The sequence below is a fragment of the Lithobates pipiens genome, unplaced genomic scaffold (genome assembly GCF_037356315.1).
Source record: "Lithobates pipiens isolate NorthernLeopardFrog02 unplaced genomic scaffold, aLitPip1_a1.2 Scaffold_22, whole genome shotgun sequence".
NCBI lineage: Eukaryota > Metazoa > Chordata > Amphibia > Anura > Ranidae > Lithobates > Lithobates pipiens.
Window position 1 is genome coordinate 319,499,778 of NW_027507784.1, and position 20,140 is coordinate 319,519,917.

Genomic DNA, 20,140 nt, shown 5'->3' on the forward strand with positions numbered 1-20,140 from the left:
CCCCGAGATCATGCTGGAAGGATGGTAATATCAAGCTCACCCAGGCACCATGGATGGTAGTCAGGGGTAAGGTAAGTATATTTACTAACTCTTTTTCCCATAGGTTTTTTTTTTATAATTTTATATATTTGAATGCCACAATGTGTTATGGGGAGGGCGGGCTGGTGTTTGTTGCAAGGTCCCCATTAAAGTATAATATCTCAATTACATTAGAGACGACAAAGAAAAGTATTAACCTGCGTCACATACAGGGGTGCAACTATAGCTAAAGTAAACTGTGCACCTACTTTGGGGCCCCAAAACTGTCTGGTTACACATGCAAGAACTAATAGCATTTCACAGATACATTTTGATGAAATGAAGATATACAACATCTGGAAACCTTTATACAATTATTATGAAAAATATAATATTGTGTATCACTAGAGAAATTACATTTAAGATAGGGATTAGGGAGACAGCGAGCCCCTTAATGGTTGTGACCTGGGGCCGAACTACCCACAGTTAGGGCTCTGACCACATACCAGCTATCCTGCAATGCTAAGTAGAAGGGTTGTGCTGATACTGAGCATTTGCATGAGTACTCGTACTTGTACAAATGCTCCAATACCTGAAAACTATACCTTTGCGGTGCGATTAGAGCCCATACAAAACGAATGGGCTCAAATCACACTGCAAAAAATAAAAAATAAAAAATCACATGGGATTTGAACAGGAATGCGGTGCAATTTCTGTCCAAATCGCAAGCGGTTTCCCTCACTGCTCCAGGCTGAAATCACTGTGACAAGTCTGGGTTCACACAGGAGCGGTACGGGAAACTGCATGCGATTTGGATAGGAATTACACCACATTCCTGTTCAAATCCAATGCAATTCTTTGCAATGCGATTTGAGCCCATTCATTTTGTATGGGCTCAAATAGCACTGCAAAGGTATCTGTACTCTGTATGGGCGAGTACTTGACTGAAAGTATCGATATTCGTACCTACCGGTATAAAAAAAAAAAAAAAAATGTATTGGAGCATCCGAACCAAGTAGTAACTACTGGGACTTTACAGACACTATAAGTCTTTTTAGGATTCAAAGTGCTAGTATAGCTTAATTATAACTATTTCTAAAAGCATACCCCCGCAAAACCAGTATTAAAAAGATGTGTACTTGCCTATTTTAATTCTGGCTGTGGCAGCAGACAGAAATTACACTTGGTGCTCTAGACTGAGAGAAGTACACACTATAAAAGGTATATGCTTTGTTCACATTTCATGTCTGAGGTTTACAACCGGTTTAAGTCTAGTTAATTTTTATTTTATTAATTTTTTTTCAAAGCACCAGGGCAGGGACAGTACATACATTGAATGAAAATCTGCGGCTAGCTTGTCCCGGAAGTGGGTGCAGATACCTGGATTATCCAGGTATCTGCACCCCCTCTCTCCTGAAAGGTGCCAATTGTGGCACCGGAGGGGGGGGAGGGATCAGATGAGCGGAACTTCCACTTCATGGTGGAGGTCTGCTTTAGGAGGACCTGTCATGCTTTTTTCTATTACAAGGGATGTTTACATTCCTTGTAATAGGAATAAAAGTGATCCATTTTTTTTTAAACAGTGTAAAAATAAATAAACTCACATAAAATAAGAAAATTATTATTTTATTTTTTTTAAAACACCCCGTCCCGACGAGCTCGCGCGCAGAAGCGAACGCATATGCGAGTAGTGCCCGCATATGAAAACCACACATGTGAGGTATCGCCACGATCGGTAGAGTAAGAGCAATAATTCTAGCCCTAGACCTCCTCTGTCACACAAAACATGCAACCTGTAGAATTTTTAAAATTTTTGCTTATGGAGATTTGAGGGTAAAAGTTTGATGACATTCCATGAGCGGGCGCAATTTTGAAGTGTGACATGTTGGGTACCAATTTACTCGGCGTAACATTATCTTTCACAATATAAAAAAAAAAAAAAGGCTAGTTTTATTGTCTTTTTTTACTCAAAAAAGTGCGCTTGTAAGACCGCTGCGAAAATACGGTGTGAAAAAAAAAAGTATTGCAATGACTGCCATTTTATTCTCTAGGGTGTTAGAAAAAAAAATATATATAATGTTTGGGGGTTCTAAGTAATTTTCTAGCAAAATAAAAACTGTTTTAAACATGTAAACAGAATGGGCTCGGTCCTTAAAGCGGTTGTATAGTCTTTTTACAAGTTTTACCTAAGCCTATAAGGCTTACCTGTAGGTAAAAAATAAAATAAATATCTCCTAAACCTGTACGGTTTAGGAGATATTCCCCTCGTAATGTTGACTGCAGTGGCGCATGTGCACAGGAGATTCTCGGCTGAAAGTCCGGCAAACGCCGGACCCTGCCGGAAAGAAATCTCCTGCGCGCATGTGTGGGAGTGATAACGCAGCTCCGGCCACTCACAGCGCCAGAGCCGCGATACCCGTAAGAACATGTCAGCTCCCTCAGCATGGATCGGGCAAGATGTCGGGGCCTAGTCCTAAGGTAAGTATTTCATAATGAGCTAGTATGCAGTGCATACTAGCTCATTATGATTTTTCTCAGAAGAAGAAAAAAAAAACCCCATCAGTGGGTTTACTCCCACTTTAAGTGGTTAAATCTTCATTCCTTTGCCTATTCCTTCTTCCCCCTGATACCTCTACAGCTATGACCTTTCGGTGCTGTGGGGGTTACCACGAGCAGATGGACCCCTTACGGGCACTCATCAAAAGTTCCAACAGTACCCCCTATTAATGGGGGCGAGGGACCTTTCATTCATCCTCCATGTTTAGAGTGCTTTTCATTGTGGGAAGCGATAGTACAGTATCAGAATGGAGCAGGTGAATCTGCTCACACTAACCCCCACAGAGCCGGAAGATCACCACTGTGAAATGGAGAAATAAAGATTTCAATGGCCATAGCAGCCACCACAAACTTATGTGTTTTTAATCCACTGTAAGTATTGTCCCTGGTGCCGAAAAAAAAAAAAAAAAACACACACACACACCCCGCAAAACCAGCTATTACATTTTTTAAGGACATAAAAACATTTTCTTCAGTGCAATATTTAAAAAAAAAAAACACGTCTTGTATTTATTACAAGCTAACACATTGCCAAAAGTGTATTTAAAATAGCGTGCAAATACAAATTTACCATTTTGGTTCAGATGAACAAAAATGATGGAGACCCCTATACTGTGGACCCCCATAAATGTGGACTCCTGTGTTGTCCCATTATAAAAGCCTCAATATGGAGTAATTATTTTCTTTCTCAGTCTAGGATTTTGAAGTAGAGGAGTTTCAAAACTTTTTGGGACTTTTTAATTTTTATTCAATGTTCATCACATCTCAACATCCGACCTGTATATGTTGCTTATGTTTTTCAGAGAAACCTGGCCTTTCGGAGGAGCTTCCCTACCCTGTGCAAGAGACGCAACCAGACCGCCACACAGTGCTAGACATACCTAGACCTCCTGACACGTGGACACAGCCCCTGTTCTCCATCTCCCGAGTGCGGGAAAGCAGGAAAGGTACTGCGCTACTCTGAATACTGTACTGTGCAGGCTTGAAAGGGGAACTCTAGACAGGGAATAAAACCCTGACAGGATTTCTAATCTATGTCCACAGAGGTAGTCTTTAGTTCCTGACATCATACCCTGGTAACCACACAGGAAAGTGGAAAGCGGACTTAACTACTTGCCCTCCGGAAGATTTAACCCCCCCCCCCCACATGACCAGGCCATTTTTTGCTTTTTGCCACTGCGTTAGTGTAACTGACAATTTTACGGTTATGTGACACTGTACACAGACTAAATTTATATCATATTTTTACAAATATTTTTGACGGTATTTGATCACCACTGGGTTTTTTATTTTTTGAGCTGTAAACAAAGACCAAAAATTTAGAAAAACTATATTTTTTACTTTTTTGCTATAAAACATCAATTTAGGCTAATATGTATTCTGCTACATATTTTTGGTAAAAAAAAATCCAAAGAAGCATATATTGATTGATTTGCGCAAAAGTTAGAGTCTACAAACTATTAGAGCTGCAACTAACGATTAGTTTGTCTGTCGACTAATCTATTGATTATTTTTTCGATTAGTCATCGACTAGACTATTTTTTTTATTTTTTATTAATCTAGTGGTTTTTTTTTTGATTAGCTAATTAATCCTTTGGATAACTTTACAAAAAATGATAAGTACATAAAAAAAAAAAAAAAGGAGGCAAGATAAAAGAATATAACTAGTACATACATATTATATGTACTTATATTCTTTTATCTTACTTTTTTATGTACTTATTTTTTGCAAAGTTAAGATAAAAGAATATATATATATATATATATATACAGTGGTGTGAAAAAGTGTTTGCCCCCTTCCTCATTTCCTGTTCCTTTGCATGTTTGTCACACTTAAGTGTTTCGGAACATCAAACCAATTTAAACAATAGTCAAGGTCAACACAAGTAAACACAAAATGCAATTTGTAAATGAAGGTGTTTATTATTAAAGGTGAAAAAAAATCCAAACCATCATGGCCCTGTGTGAAAAAGTGATTGCCCCCCTTGTTAAAACATACTATAACTGTGGTTGTCCACACCTGAGTTCAATTTCTCTAGCCACACCCAGGCCTGATTATTGCCACACCTGTTCACAATCAAGGCATCACTTAGTTGCTTGACACAGTAAGGTCCACCAGAAGATCCTTAAAAGCTACACATCATGCCGAGACCCAAAGAAATTCAGGAACAATTGAGAAAGAAAGTAATTGAGATCTATCAGTCTGGAAAGGGTTATAAAGCCATTTCCAAAGCTTTGGGAATCCAGCGAACCACAGTGAGAGCCATTATCCACAAATGGCGAAGACATGGAACAGTGGTGAACCTTCCCAGGAGTGGCCGGCCGCCCAAAATTACCCCAAGAGCGCAGCGACGACTCATCCAAGAGGTCACAAAAGACCCCACAACAACGTCCAAGGGACTGCAGGCCTCACTTGCCTCAGTTAAGGTCAGCGTTCATGCCTCCACCATCAGGAAAAGACTGGGCAAAAATGGCCTGCATGGCAGAGTTCCAAGGAGAAAACCACTGCTGAGCAAAAAGAACATCAAAGCTCGTCTCAATTTCTCCACAACACATCTTGATGATCCCCAAGACTTTTGGGACAACATTCTGTGGACCGATGAGACAAAAGTGGAACTCTTTGGAAGGTGTGTGTCCAAGTATATCTGGCATAGAAGGAACACTGCATTTCATAAAAAGAACATTATACCAACAGTAAAATATGGTGGTGGTAGTGTGATGGTCTGGGGCTGTTTTGCTGCTTCAGGACCTGGAAGACTTGCCGTGATAAAAGGAACTATGAATTCTGCTGTCTACCAAGAGATCCTAAAGGAGAATGTCCGACCATCTGTTCGTGTACTCAAGCTGAAACGAACTTGGGTTCTGCAGCAGGACAATGATCCTAAACACACCAGCAAGTCCACCACCGAATGGCTGAAGAAAAACAAAATGAAGACTTTGGAGTGGCCTAGCCAAAGTCCTGACCTGAATCCTATTGAGATGTTGTGGTATGACCTTAAAAAGGCCGTTCATGCTCGAAAACCCTCTAATGTAACTGAATTAGGACAATTCTGCAAAGATGAGTGGGCCAAAATTCCTCCAGGATGCTGTAAAAGCCTCATTGCACGTTATCACAAACGCTTGGTTGCAGTTGTTGCTGCTAAGGGTTGCCCAACCAGTTATTAGGTTTAGGGGGCAATCACTTTTTCACACAGGGCCATGATGGTTTGGATTTTTTTTCACCTTTAATAATAAACACCTTCATTTACAAATTGCATTTTGTGTTTACTTGTGTTGACCTTGACTATTGTTTAAATTGGTTTGATGTTCCGAAACACTTAAGTGTGACAAACATGCAAAGGAACAGGAAATGAGGAAGGGGGCAAACACTTTTTCACACCACTGTATATAATATACATATCTATATATACTGTACATATACACACACACACACACACACATATATATACACTTTTATCTTAGCTTATTATTTTCTGTTCAGAAGTTCATGAATGTTTATAATTTTTTACAATGCTTTTTTTTTTTTTTTTTTTTTTAAGGGGGAGGGTGTGTGGGGACAGTGTCAGTGTGTTTTTTGTTTTTATTATTTTTTACAATTTTTTTTTTGTTATTTATTGCAATTTTTTATCAGCCCTGTTGGGGGGGGCTATGGTCAGAGATCAGACCTAACAGACCTCTGACATCTCCCATTTGAGACAGGGAAAGGGACTGAGGACAGAGATTCCCCAGTCCCTTTCTCTGCAGCCTCTGCTGCACTGATAATGAATGGAGAGAAGACACCGGCTTCTCTCCATTCATTAACAGATATCGTAATCACAGGCGGTTACAATGTTTCAGTTATGTGAATGGACAGAGTCAGTGCTCACTGACTCTGTCCATTCTGAAAACGAAGGAGCCGTGTTTACCGGCTTCTACCTCCGCTCTCCATCCTGAGATACCGAGGGGGGCGGCAGCATGGAGAAGAGCTGGAGACATGGAGCAGTGTGACGCATCGAAGCCGTGCACGCACGTCAACGTATTTTTGTAGTCGACGTAATCGATTACATCGACTTGTTGTGGCAGCTCTACAAACTATAGTAATAAAATGTGTATATTATTTATACTAGTAGTGGTGGCAATTGTTACCGGCCTCAAAATGTGAATTAAGAGAGCCGATGGTTGTAGACGCAATGAGATAAGGTGATCAGCTTGGCGTGGACTGCAAAGAATCACACAAACAGCATGAGATATGACCACTGACTTTATGGCTGAAAGTAGTTTAATTTTTACATAACAATACATCTTTTACATTTTTATAGTCACATGTTTATAACCATTAACAATATATAATACAGATTTTAACTACAGTATTTTAAAACGTAGTTACAACAATGAACATTACTATATTTTAATAACATATATATCCCTGTTATTCAGGGTTATAGATAATTATCTTTATCTCTCTGGTACACTTTAACTGTGCAATAATCATACTGGCAATGTATTGCTTTAATACAAATATTATCTCGGTAGTACTCTTTTTTTTTAACCACTAGATGGTGCACATTGTATGTCTGTATGACGCAATGCATAAGCTTTACATACAATAGGTTTTTTTCTATATTAATAGCAGAAACCATGTGCTTTCTAATCTATGCAATTTTCAATAAATCAGGTTTAAATATACCTATTTAGAACGGTTTAGTGCTGATAATAGACATTTGTTCTGACTAATGCATTATTTTCATGTTCTTATGCCCTTTTCACTTGTTTCTCACACATGCTGTTCTAAACTTCTAATTACAGCAAAACTATAGCATAAAATCTGCTAAGACTTTTCCTGCATCTGCTCAAGATGTTTAGGAATCTTTCTATCACAGGTTAATACAGATTAGAAACAATTTAGAGTACATACCTGCAAAGAATCACACAAACAGCATGAGATATGACCACTGGCTTTATGGCTGGAAGTAGTTTCATTTCCAGTCACATGGTGTGTGGCCTTTGTACAGGACGCCGTGGCTGGGTCCTGGAAGGACGTTATGTTTCCCCTCTGTTTGAACTGTGGTCCCTTTAATGGAACAAAAGTGGTTAACTCACCTGTAAGAGGAAGTGTGTTTAAAAACAAGACAGGAAGTGGTAGATGGGTGTGGAGGAGTGTAGAGGACATGGTGTTTGGTGTTTGTTGTGGGTTGCAGCAACAGAAGTGGACAGCAGTGTCCTGCCTGGAAGCCTCCTGGCAGGGGAAGCTACCTGCCATAAAAGATCAAGTACTGTTTGGTTGAGACAGCTATTCTGGACTTTGCAAGTCGGTGAGACTAAAAACCTTTTCCTTTTATTTTTTTGGCTGCTGTAAAGCTGTTTAAGTTTAATAAACCCCTTGTTGTGTGAAAAGCCTGTGTCCTGCGATCTACCTGGTCCCCCGAACATTACACCTTATATAGACTCTGTTTGTGTACCTTCTCTGCCATCTACTGGTTATTAATAGAATAGAAGGGAGATATTTAGAAATAAAAAAAAAATGAATATGTACTTTGCTTTGGGGTGTCTGTTTTGTGAATATATAAACCCCAGTCCGTCACACAATCAGCGACTTACAGCGGGACTGCGATAGTATGGTGCACACAGCAACAAAGCATTTTCTTCAGTGCAATATAAAAAAAAAAAAAAACCCACACACACCTCTCGTATTTATTACAAGCTAACACATTGACAAAAGGGTTATTTAAAATAGCGTGCAAATACAAATTTACCAATTTAGTTAGTAAGACGAACAAAAATGTTGTCCCATTATCAAAGCCTCAATATGGAGTAATTATTTTGTTTCTCAGTCTAAGATTTTCAAATAGTTGAGGATTTTCAAAACTTTTTTTGGGCTTTTTTTTATTTTTATTCGATGTTCAGCACAGCTCAACCTCTGACCTGTATATGTTGCTTATGTTTTTCAGAGAAACCTGGCCTATCGGAGGAGTTTCCCTACCCTGTGCAAGAGACGCAACCAGACTGGCACATGGTGCTAGACATACCTAGATCTGCTGACACGTGGACACAGCCCCTGTTCCCCATCTCCCGAGTGCGGGAAAGCAGGAAAGGTACATATATTGATTGATTTGCGCAAAAGTTATAGAGTCTACAAACTATTAGAGCTGCAACTGACGATTAGTTTGTCTGCCGACTAATCTATAATTTTTTCAATTAGTCATCGACTAGATGATTATTTTTTTTAATCTAGTGGGTTTTTTTGATTAGCTAATTAATCCTTTGGATAACTTTACAAAAAATGATAAGTACATAAAAAAAAAGAAAAAAAAAAGGGAGGTAAGATAAAAGAATATAACTAGTACATACATATATATTATATGTACTTATATTCTTTTATCTTACTTTTTTTGATGTACTTATTTTTTGCAAAGTTAAGATAAAAGAATATATATATATTTATATATATATATATATATATATATATATATAGATATATAGATATACACACACACACACACACACACACTTTTATCTAAGCTTATTATTTTCTGTTTAGAAGTTCATGAATGTTTATAACTTTTTACAATGTTTTTTTAAGGGGGGGGGGGGGGGGACAGTGTCAGTGTGTTTTTTGTTTTTATTATTTTTTACAAATTTTTTTGTTTGTTATTTATTGCAATTTTTATCAGCCCTGTTGGGGGGGGGGGGGAGCTATGGGGAGAGATCAGACCTAACAGACCTCTGACATCTCCCATTTGAGACAGGGAAAGGGACTTTTTTTGGGCTTTTTTTATTTTTATTCGATGTTCAGCACAGCTCAACATCTGACCTGTATATGTTGCTTATGTTTTTCAGAGAAACCTGGCTTATCGGAGGAGCTTCCCTACCGTGTGCAAGAGACGCAACCAGACCGGCACACGGTGCTAGACATACCTAGACCTCCTGACACGTGGACACAGACCCTGTTCCCCATCTCCCGAGTGCGGAAAAGCAGGAAAGGTACTGCGCTACTCTGAATACTGTGCTGTGTAGGCTTGAAAGGGGAACTCTAGACAGGGAATGGATTAGAAATCCTGTCAGGGTTGTATCTATGTCCACAGAGGTAGTCTTTAGTTCCTGTGTGGTTACCGGGGTATGATGTGATGGGAAACCTCCCCAGTGGGACCATAATAAAAAACCTGACAGGGGTTCTAAGGCTTCATGTACACCGACACCTTATAAACTTGAGTTTTGGAGAGTTTGGTGTTTTTTTTGCCAAAGCTCCTAAACTCAAGCCTGTCTGTCTATGTAAATATAGGCTTTTAGCAGAGTTTAGGAGCTCACCTTTATCCCTGTGGCTACTGATCCCAGAACCACCTCTTCATGCACTGCCAGCCCACCTGGCTGCAGCTGCCTCTTTCACTAGCCCTCCTGGCTAGTCCTTCCACAGTCCTCCCAGACCGGCCCTGGCTAACTTCTCCAGGAGATCTCCTGGCCATGCTGACTCTCTCCCCCTATCCTCACACCTGCTCCTGTGCATCCAGGACTGGCTTCCTCCATGTGTTGTAGAGGAACCCTCCAGCACCAGAGCCCCAGGCCACCCCCATACTAGGGGGCACCCTCAGGGGCCTCCGAAAGCCTCCTCAGTATTCCATCTCCAGCTTCCACCCAGCTCCACTGCCCCTGCTGGCCTGAGCCTAAGTATTTAAGAGGTCCCTCCCCCTGCCAGCATATCTGTCCGGGGATTGGTTGGGGCCCTCATCAATACTCCAGGCAGCTCCTCCTAACCTCCCTTCCATTCTTATGGAAGTTTCTCAAAAGTTCCATCAAGTAGGGGGGAGGTACCAGAGGTGCGGCCTGATGAGTCATCCAGCCTTCCTGAATGACTTACCCTGACCCAGATTCAAAACACATAGGCCTGGCTGCCAGCCAAGCCTAAATTTAACTACACTAACAAACTGTGTACACAACCCTTTCTAGCACACTAAAGGGTGCTACACCTTCTACAGTAGAGGTGCCCAAACCTCGGGCCGCAGACCAGTGGCAGTCTGTGCCCTGTTTGCAGAAGGGTCACACAGGCTGCACTGAAGGTGGAGCTGCAGGGGCCAGCGGAGTAATTTCATCATCACCTTCCACCCTGCATCACCGCTGTTGGGTCCACCTTCTCATAGGATGGAATAGCATTGGGAAAAGGCTGCAAGTTTTAAGTGTTTCACCACAATCAAAAAACACATAATTACAAGCTGCCCTTAAATTCTTCATCTGGTGCTTCATCTGGTGCTGTGGTGCCAGGCTAGTGACAAGCTGCAACAGCAGTGACACATTGCATCTGGTGACAGGCTTTGGTGGGAAGTGGCTCCCACAGATATATATTACAATGTAATAATAGAAATAATGCGCTTTAATCATCCTGCCACCACATGGTGTTGGGATAACTGAAGTGCTAAAACCCACGCCCCCCCCCCCTCCAATCCTTGGAAATATCTTTCATGAAACCAGTCCCTGGTGCCAAAAAGGTTTGGCGCCACTGTTCTATAGGGTCTAGAAGTGTAGGGGGCTCCCTTGGAGCTGTCCGTTTAGACATCCATCCATCTCAATCATCTCACCATCCATTCTATCACTCCATTTATAAATCTCATCTATCTAGTGGCATAGCTACCCGGGTCGCAAAGCTCACACCTGCGATTGGACCCTGTTCTTCAGCCACTGGGGAGGGAACGCACTGTGGAACATGTGAAAGGGTTCACACCGCTGCAACCCCCAAAGTCTTGCAACTTGCTAGCGCTTTCCTTGTTTCCTTCCAAAGTTGCAGAAAAGTGGCACAGGAGTAAATGGCCCCAGGACCAGTAGGAAGGACCTCACGACCAGTTGAAAGGGCCCTGGTTGGGGGGGGGGGGGGCCTGCTATGTTTCTTGCACCAGGGCCATAAAGGATTTAGCTACGCCTCCGCATCCATCCATATATATATATCACCCTATTACTGTCTCGCTCTCTGTTGTGTCTATTTTTATATATCTAAAATATTCAACAGCTACAGGGCCTAGAAAGGGCTTATCTATCTTATCAATCCATCGGCTCATCCAACCATTCATCTTATCCATCCATCTATTCATATTATCCATCCATCTATCTATGCATATTTCTCTCTGGTGCTCCTCACCCCATCTATATATCTTCATCTATCTAGTGCATATTGTTACTTTTTTTACATTTTTTTAGAAAAATATGGAAAGTTGGCCAGCCCAGTCCAAGAAACACAGCCAGATCCCAGCACATCATCAGAAAACGCTTTACCCAGACAGGCTGGATCACAGACCTCTCAGTATTTACATCAAGATAGGGGGTGGCTCATGCATGGTTGTTATTGCAGGCAGGGGCGGACTGACTATTCGGCCACTCGGGCACTGCCCGAGGGCCCCAGGCCACTAGGGGGCCCCATCAAAGTTGCCAACCTCAGAAAAAACAGGGACAGTATGTAAAAATCTGTGTTTTTTTTACATCTGTCTCTGAAATGTCCCTTACCGCCATCCTTTTGTTATAAAAATCCTGAGATTATAGCTGCCCCACCAGTAACTTCTCAGCCAATAGAAACATGTATGTGTATACTGTGTGGCCCCATAATCTGATTGCCAGGGGGCCCCATAATCTCCTATTGCCCGGGGGCCCTTTGAGTTGTCAGTCCACCCCTGATTGTAGAACTTTAAAAAAAATAAAAAAAATTAAAAAAGCTAGCAAATGTGTTCCAGTAACAGATTGGGAAAGGTTGGGGATATAACAAACAATGCTAAAGAAGTAAATAATGAAATTGTGTGGTGCTAAATTAATACAACATGATAGAAAATATAGCGTACTTAATGTTCATAAAACACTAATATAAATTAATGAAAATCTCAGTTCATAAAGTGCAAAAATGGGAAATTAATGCAAATTTACATTTCATAGAAAAATACACCCACATAATAAAATTAGTGTGTTGAAAAAACAATATTAAAATCCTCTAAACAAATAAGTCCCAATTCACAAATTAAAAACAAACAAACAAACTAAAAAATAGGTAATTGATGTGCAACATCCCAAAAAATATATAATGTGTATAGTTTCATATACAAATGCAAGTGAATGCTGCTCTTAATCAATAAGCAATAAGAATAAGCAATCCAAGAAAGAGTTGTTACATCCAATGCTGATCACACCCGGGATATCACCTAAGATATACGATATGGTTGCCTCCTTACCAGATAGTGTGGACAATAATAGATGGTCAACAGTGCATTGAAAATTACTGGGATGTCTTCCTGAGACTCCTCACCCCCTTGCTGCCAACTCTCTCAACAATGTAATGCAAAAAAAAAGAAAAAACAACATATCATAGCGCAATATGTTTAAAAACAAAATCAGTATCTTTAATAATAGAAGTGTACTTACATATTTTCCACAATAAAATTGCATTAAAAGATGTATAGAGTGATGTCCCGAGCATGCGATCTCCGGTGTTCCCGCAGTCAGTCAGATAGCATAAAGACGTCACATGTAGTATGCTCAGTATCTTAAAGTGATTGTAAAAGGATTTTTCTTTTTTTTTTAAATAACAAACATGTCATACTTACCTCCACTGTGCAGCTAGTTTTGCACAAAGTGGCCCCTAACCTCCTCTTCTGGGGTCCCTCGGCAGATCCTGTGGCGCCTCCCCACACCAGATAACCCCCTAGGAGAAGTGCTCTCCCAAGGGGGGTTACCTTGTGGGTGTGCTCCCTAGTCCAGCATTTGCATCCACAGGCACAAATGCTGGACTTGGTCCCACCACCCGCGTCATTGGATTTGATTGACAGCAGCGGGAACCAATGGCTGCGCTGCTATCAATCTAGCCAATCAGGACAAAAAGGCGTGAGAAAAAGGAGGATTCAGGTAAGTAAAACGGGGGCATTGGGGGGGGGGGGGGGGAGGGGCTGCTGCACTGAAATAAGTTTTTCACCTCAATGCATAGAATACATTGAGGTTAAAAAACACAAAGGTTTACAACCCCTTTAAGCTCTCCTCACACATTACAGGTTTTCAGTGCAATCTCCTTAGATCTACCAAACAACGTTTTATGCAGAATTAAGTTATAAAAATAAATATTAACAACAACTTTGTCCACCAATGCAGCCAGCCTGTGTCCCGCCAGTGCAGCCCGCGTGAACCTCCACCCCCGTGCAGCCTGCGTGCATGTCCCCCACCGCAGCCTGCATGCACGTCCCCCCCCTCACCCCCAGTGCAGCCTGCCTGCGTGTCCCCCCACCCCCAGTGCAGCGTGCGTGTCCCCCCTCACCCCCAGTGCAGCCTGCCTGCGTGTCCCCCCTCACCCCCAGTGCAGCCTGCCTGCGTGTCCTCCCCACCCCCAGTGCAGCGTGCGTGTCCCCCCCTCACCCCCAGTGCAGCCTGCCTGCCTGCATGTCCCCCCCTCACCCCCAGTGCAGCCTGCCTGCGTGTCCCCCCCCCCCTCACCCCCAGTGCAGCCTGCCCGCGTGTCCCCCCTCACCCCCAGTGCAGCCTGCCTGCCTGCATGTCCCCCCCTAACCCCCAGTGCAGCCTGCGTGCATGTCCTCCTCACCCCCAGTGCAGCCTGCGTGCATGTCCTCCTCACCCCCAGTGCAGCCTGCATGCATGTCCTCACCCCCAGTGCAGCCTGCCTGCGTGTCGCCCCCCCCTCTGCGCTGCCTGCGTGCGTGTCCCTCACCCCCAGTGCAGCCTGGATGCGTGTCCCCCGCCTCACCCCCAGTGCAGCCTGCCTGCGTGTCCCCCCTCACCCCCAGTGCAGCCTGCCTGCGTGTCCCCCGCCTCACCCCCAGTGCAGCCTGCTTGCGTGTCCCCCCCTCACCCCCAGTGCAGCCTGCCTGCGTGTCCCCCCTCACCCCCAGTGCAGCCTGCGTGCGTGTCCCCCCCTCACCCCAGTGCAGATATATATAGAAATATTAACAACAACTTTGTCCACCAATGCAGCCAGCCTGTGTCCCGCCAGTGCAGCCCGCGTGAACCCCCACCCCCGTGCAGCCTGCGTGCGTGTCCCCCACCGCAGCCTGCGTGCATGTCCCCCCCCACCCCCAGTGCAGTCTGCCTGCCTGCATGTATCCCCCCTCACCCCCAGTGCAGCCTGCCTGCGTGTCCCCCCCACCCCCAGTGCAGCGTGCGTGTCCCCCCTCACCCCCAGTGCAGCCTGCCTGCCTGCGTGTCCCCCCTCACCCCCAGTGCAGCCTGCCTGCCTGCGTGTCCCCCCTCACCCCCAGTGCAGCCTGCCTGCCTGCGTGTCCCCCCTCACCCCCAGTGCAGCCTGCCTGCGTGTCCCCCCCCACCCCCAGTGCAGCGTGCGTGTCCCCCCTCACCCCCAGTGCAGCCTTCCTGCCTGCGTGTCCCCCCTCACCCCCAGTGCAGCCTGCCTGCGTGTCCCCCCCCACCCCCAGTGCAGCGTGCGTGTCCCCCCTCACCCCCAGTGCAGCCTGTCTGCCTGCATGTCCCCCCCTCACCCCCAGTGCAGCCTGCCTGCGTGTCCCCCCCTCACCCCCAGTGCAGCCTGCCTGCGTGTCCCCCCTCACCCCCAGTGCAGCCTGCCTGCCTGCATGTCCCTCCCCTCACCCCCAGTGCAGCCTGCGTGCATGTCCCCCTCACCCCCAGTGCAGCCTGCGTGCGTGTCCCCCCAGTGCAGCCTGCATGCGTGTCCTCACCCCCAGTGCAGCCTGCCTGCGTGTCGCCCCCCCTCTGCGCAGCCTGCGTGCGTGTCCCTCACCCCCAGTGCAGCCTGGCTGCGTGTCCCCCGCCTCACCCCCAGTGCAACCTGCGTGCGTGTCCCCCCTCACCCCCAGTGCAGCCTGCCTGCGTGTCCCCCGCCTCACCCCCAGTGCAGCCTGCCTGCGTGTCCCCCCCTCACCCCCAGTGCAGCCTGCGTGCGTGTTCCCCCCTCACCCCCAGTGCAGCCTGCGTGCGTGTCCCCCCCTCACCCCCAGTGCAGCCTGCCTGCGTGTCCCCCCCTCACCCCCAGTGCAGCCTGCGTGCGTGTTCCCCCCTCACCCCCAGTGCAGCCTGCCTGCGTGTCCCCCCCCCACCCCCAGTGCAGCGTGCGTGTCCCCCCTCACCCCCAGTGCAGCCTGTCTGCCTGCATGTCCCCCCCCTCACCCCCAGTGCAGCCTGCCTGCGTGTCCCCCCCCTCACCCCCAGTGCAGCCTGCCTGCGTGTCCCCCCTCACCCCCAGTGCAGCCTGCCTGCCTGCATGTCCCTCCCCTCACCCCCAGTGCAGCCTGCGTGCATGTCCCCCTCACCCCCAGTGCAGCCTGCCTGCGTGTCCCCCCCCTCACCCCCAGTGCAGCCTGCCTGCGTGTCCCCCCTCACCCCCAGTGCAGCCTGCCTGCCTGCATGTCCCTCCCCTCACCCCCAGTGCAGCCTGCGTGCATGTCCCCCTCACCCCCAGTGCAGCCTGCCTGCGTGTCCCCCGCCTCACCCCCAGTGCAGCCTGCCTGCGTGTCCCCCCCTCACCCCCAGTGCAGCCTGCGTGCGTGTTCCCCCCTCACCCCCAGTGCAGCCTGCGTGCGTGTCCCCCCCTCACCCCCAGTGCAGCCTGCCTGGGGGTGAGGGGGGGGAGGCAGGCAGGCAGGTAGGCAGTGTTTTAGTAAAGCCGAACAAACCCTTTAAAGGGAAATTTCACCTTTGTACATTTTTTTTTCTAAATTCCAGCTCCCCTATGCACCAATATATCATTCATGTACCTATTTGCAAAAATATCAAAGTTTTTAATTAAATATACAGTCACTTACTTGTTTGTCCTAATCCACGTTTCCATTAGTAATGTCTTCCTGATCAGACTGTAGGTCATGACACAGGAAGGAGTTGACCAGCTGACCACTGATTGGCACCACTGGTGGGCATTGATAGATGGCACTTGTGGGCACTGATAGGTGGCACTTGTGGGCACTGTTAGTGAGGCATAAATGAGGCATAATTGCATCTTCCGTTTCGGGACCAATGTCCCTTTAAGATGAGTCTGTGATCGGCTTTTTTTTCTCCTCCGCTGTGAGCGTGAGGAGAAAAAAAAGCGATCACCGGCCCCTTACTCAGATTGGTGATCACAGCGCATGCAGGGAGCGTGCACAGGGGAAGCCGTCATATGACGGCCTCCCAGGAATTCACATCTGCGCTGTGGCCGTCACTCGGCCATAGTGTGGATGTCAAGTGGTTAAAAAACATACCCCTGGGAGAGGGAGGGTGGATGATGCAGGGTGTGTGCTAATGAAATCAGCTGTTCAACTCCTTCCTGTGTTATGACCTACAGCCTGTAAGGAAGAAAGACATTACTAATGGAAATGTCTGGAAACGTGGATTAGGACAAGAAAAGTAAGTGACTGTAGATTTAATGGAAAGCTTTGATATTTTTGCAAAGAAGTAATTGAATGCTATATTGGTGCATAGGGGAGCTAGAATTTAGAAAAAAAAATGTACAAAGGTGAACTTACCCTTTAGAGCTCTAGCGCTTTGGATAGATTGGGGAAGGGTAAGCACCTCTTTTAGTTTTTATTGCCATCTGTGTCTCTCTTGGGGAGATTCTAGTATTCCATCTGTGGGCTTTGTAGGTATTAATCATGTGGTAACATTGTTTTGTTTGTGTTTGCAGCATCACATGTTATTCCCGGAGGACTGCCGTACCCTGTACAAGAGAGCAAATCCATTATGAGCTACCCCTGTGTGAGTGAATACTAGCCCTGGAGAAGATCCTTTAGACTGCTTTCAAATTTCACATTTTCACATCAGCTGTCACCATTAACTGCCATCATCAGCTGTCACCATTAACTGCCATCGTCAGCTGTCACCATTAACTGCCATCATCAGCTGTCACCATTAACTGCCATCGTCAGCTGTCACCATTAACTGCCATCATCAGCTGTCACCATTAACTGCCATTGTCACCTGCCACCTTAAACATTATTTAATCTCTACAAGAGGTGAAGTGGGATGAAAATTCAAGCTGAAAGCAAGAGACTTGAAGAAAAACACCCAATATTTAAAACTGATAATCACTTCCTAATTTTTTTGCCATGCAAGAGTACTTAATATGCAATCCAGGACCTGTTAGCCAGGATCATTATGTATCTAACTCCGCCCCCTGCGCTCCACCATAGTGACTGTCAGCAGAACATGGATAGCGCAGGACAGGAGACAGTTCTACTGCATGGTGGGAGCTGTGAATTTTGTTTGGCTCAGACCTGTTTGGCTCTGAGGATCACTGGACTTGCAAGTTGTAGGCTTTACAATTCTTTTATTTGTCTCTTTGTAAACATGTATCTGTGAATAAAGTTTGTAATTATTTAAATCTTATATATACGCTTTATATTGCCAAAAGTATTGGGACACCAGTCTTTACATGCACATGAACTTTAAAGGGGTTGTAAAGTAAAAATTTTTATTTTTTTAAAATAACAAACATGTCATACTTACCTCCACTGTGCAGCTCGTTTTGCACAGAGTGGCCCCGAACCTGCTCTTCTGGGGTCCCTCGGCGGCTGTCTCTGCTTCCTCCCGCAGGTGCTTCTCACGTTAATGCGAGCTCCCTCGCATTGGTGAGAAGCACTGCGGGCGCGCTCCCGTGATACAGCCGGCGGCTATAGCCGCTCTCTGTATCACAAGGCCCCGCCCCCCGGCGCGATGCGTCATTGGATGTGATTGACAGCAGTGCGAGCCAATGGCTGCGCTGCTTTCAATCCATCCACTCCAGCCAATCAGCGGCCAGGCTAAGCGGCGAAGAGGACGGCGGGGGCGAGCGTGGGATTTTCGAGGGGTCAGGTAAGTAAAACGGGGGGACTGGGGGCGCCGGCAGTGTGAGATGTTTTTTCACCTTAATGCATAGAATGCATTAAGGTGAAAAAACATTTACCTTTACAACCCCTTTAATGACATCCCAGTCTTATGCCCCATACACACGAGCGGATTAAAGGGCAGAAAAAAATTTGGTTGGTTTTTTGGACGGAATTCTGCTAAAGCTTGGCTAGCATACACACGGTCACACAAAAGTTCTCTGGACTTTCGACCATTAAGAATGCGGTGACGTACAACACTACGACGAGAAAATTAAGTTCAATGCTTCCGAGCATGCGTCCAATTGTTTCCGAGCATGTGTAGGAATTTTGCGTGTCGGAATTGCTACAGACAATCGGAACGTTTTCTCAGTCTGCTCTCAATCTTTTGCTGGTGGGAACTCCGCCAGCAAAATTCGGATGGAGGGTACACACATGGTCGGAATTTCCAACCAAAAGCTCACATCGGACTTTTGCTGGGGGAATTTCTGATCGTGTGTATGGGGCATTAGTCCGTAGGGTTCAGTATTGAGTTGGCCAACCCTTTGCAGCTATAACAGCTTCAACTCTTCTGGGAAGGCTGTTTACAAGGTTTAGGAGTGTGTCTATGGGAATCGTGACTGACCCAGCCAGCACAGGGGCTTTTGGAGGGGACTGCAGGCTGGCCTCTTGCATACTGACTATGGGCCCTGTTTTTTAAGTAAACACTGCTCTTTGGGAAGTGTGTGCCTGTGAGACCATTGGAGTGGCCCTGATTTGATTCAAGTCAATATCTCCCAAAACACATAGACTCTGGGAACTGGAGGGTCCATATACCTATTTGGGGCCCCTATGCCTCAAACTAGCAATGACTGTAGATGTTAATGTAATCAGCTCAAACAACTGGGGTCACCTGCCATAATGTGTTTATTGTAAGTAGGTCTCTCCCATAGTGTGCCTCCTAAGTGTCTTCCTCCCATTGTTAATTGGATCCCCTATTGTTTCTGTCTGTCTTCTCATCTATGTGTTTATACTTGTAACAATGTGTATTTTACAGTACTTTGTATTCAGGGTTGCAGGTGCCGAATGATCTCGTCACCTAGGCTGGTTTCAGTGCCTAGTTAATTAGCTCATGTTAAGTATATCTCTGTCAGATATAAGTTGCTAAAGCGATTAACGTATTTTATGATGGCTGTTCTTTAGTTATGTTAATTATATTCCTGTGCACAGTTTCCTTGGCATACAATAATGTGAGCAAGGGTTTATGTGATTTTGTGTGGTATATAAATGCTCTGTGAGTTTTCAATAAACAGTTTTATGTTTTTCACCACCCTACACTGTGTCCTGACTAGCGACTAGGTGGGCTGGGGGATCTTGTATCATTGTGTTACCGGGCAAAGGAAGCTTATATGATGGACATGCTCCTCTTGAGTACCGGGGTCCGTCACAGGAATATTTGACCATTCTTCTAGAAGCGCATTTGTGAGGTCAGGCACTGATGTGGACGAGAAGGCCTGGCTCACAGTCTCCACTCTAAATCATCCCAAAGGTGTTCTATTGGATTGAGGTCAGGACTCTGTGCAAGCCAGTCAAGTTCTTTCACCCCAAACTTGCTCAGCCATGTCTTTATGGACCTTGCATTGTGCACTGTTCATGTTGGAACAGGAAGGGGCCATCCCCAAACTGTTTCCACAAAGTTAGGAGCATGAAATTGTCCAAAATGTCTTGGCATACTGATACCTTAAGAGTTTCCTTCACTGGAACTAAGGGGCCAAGTTCAAACCCTGGACAAAAAAAAAAAACCCACTCCACAATCCCCCCTCCATCAAATGATT

The 20,140-nt window shown here is 45.4% G+C and overlaps 1 protein-coding gene across 1 annotated transcript in view; it reads left to right on the forward strand.

The window, feature by feature from the left end:
- Positions 1–19,640, forward strand: part of LOC143925741 (uncharacterized) — a 42,233-nt gene extending 22,593 nt beyond the window's left edge. The window contains exons 2-5 of the mRNA XM_077450193.1: positions 3,378–3,521; positions 8,502–8,645; positions 9,391–9,534; positions 17,150–19,640. Coding sequence (XP_077306319.1) covers positions 3,378–3,521; positions 8,502–8,645; positions 9,391–9,534; positions 17,150–17,235 — 518 coding nt within the window. The 3' untranslated portion in view covers positions 17,236–19,640. The remainder of the gene's footprint in view (positions 1–3,377; positions 3,522–8,501; positions 8,646–9,390; positions 9,535–17,149) is intronic.
- The last annotated feature ends 500 nt before the right edge of the window (positions 19,641–20,140 follow it).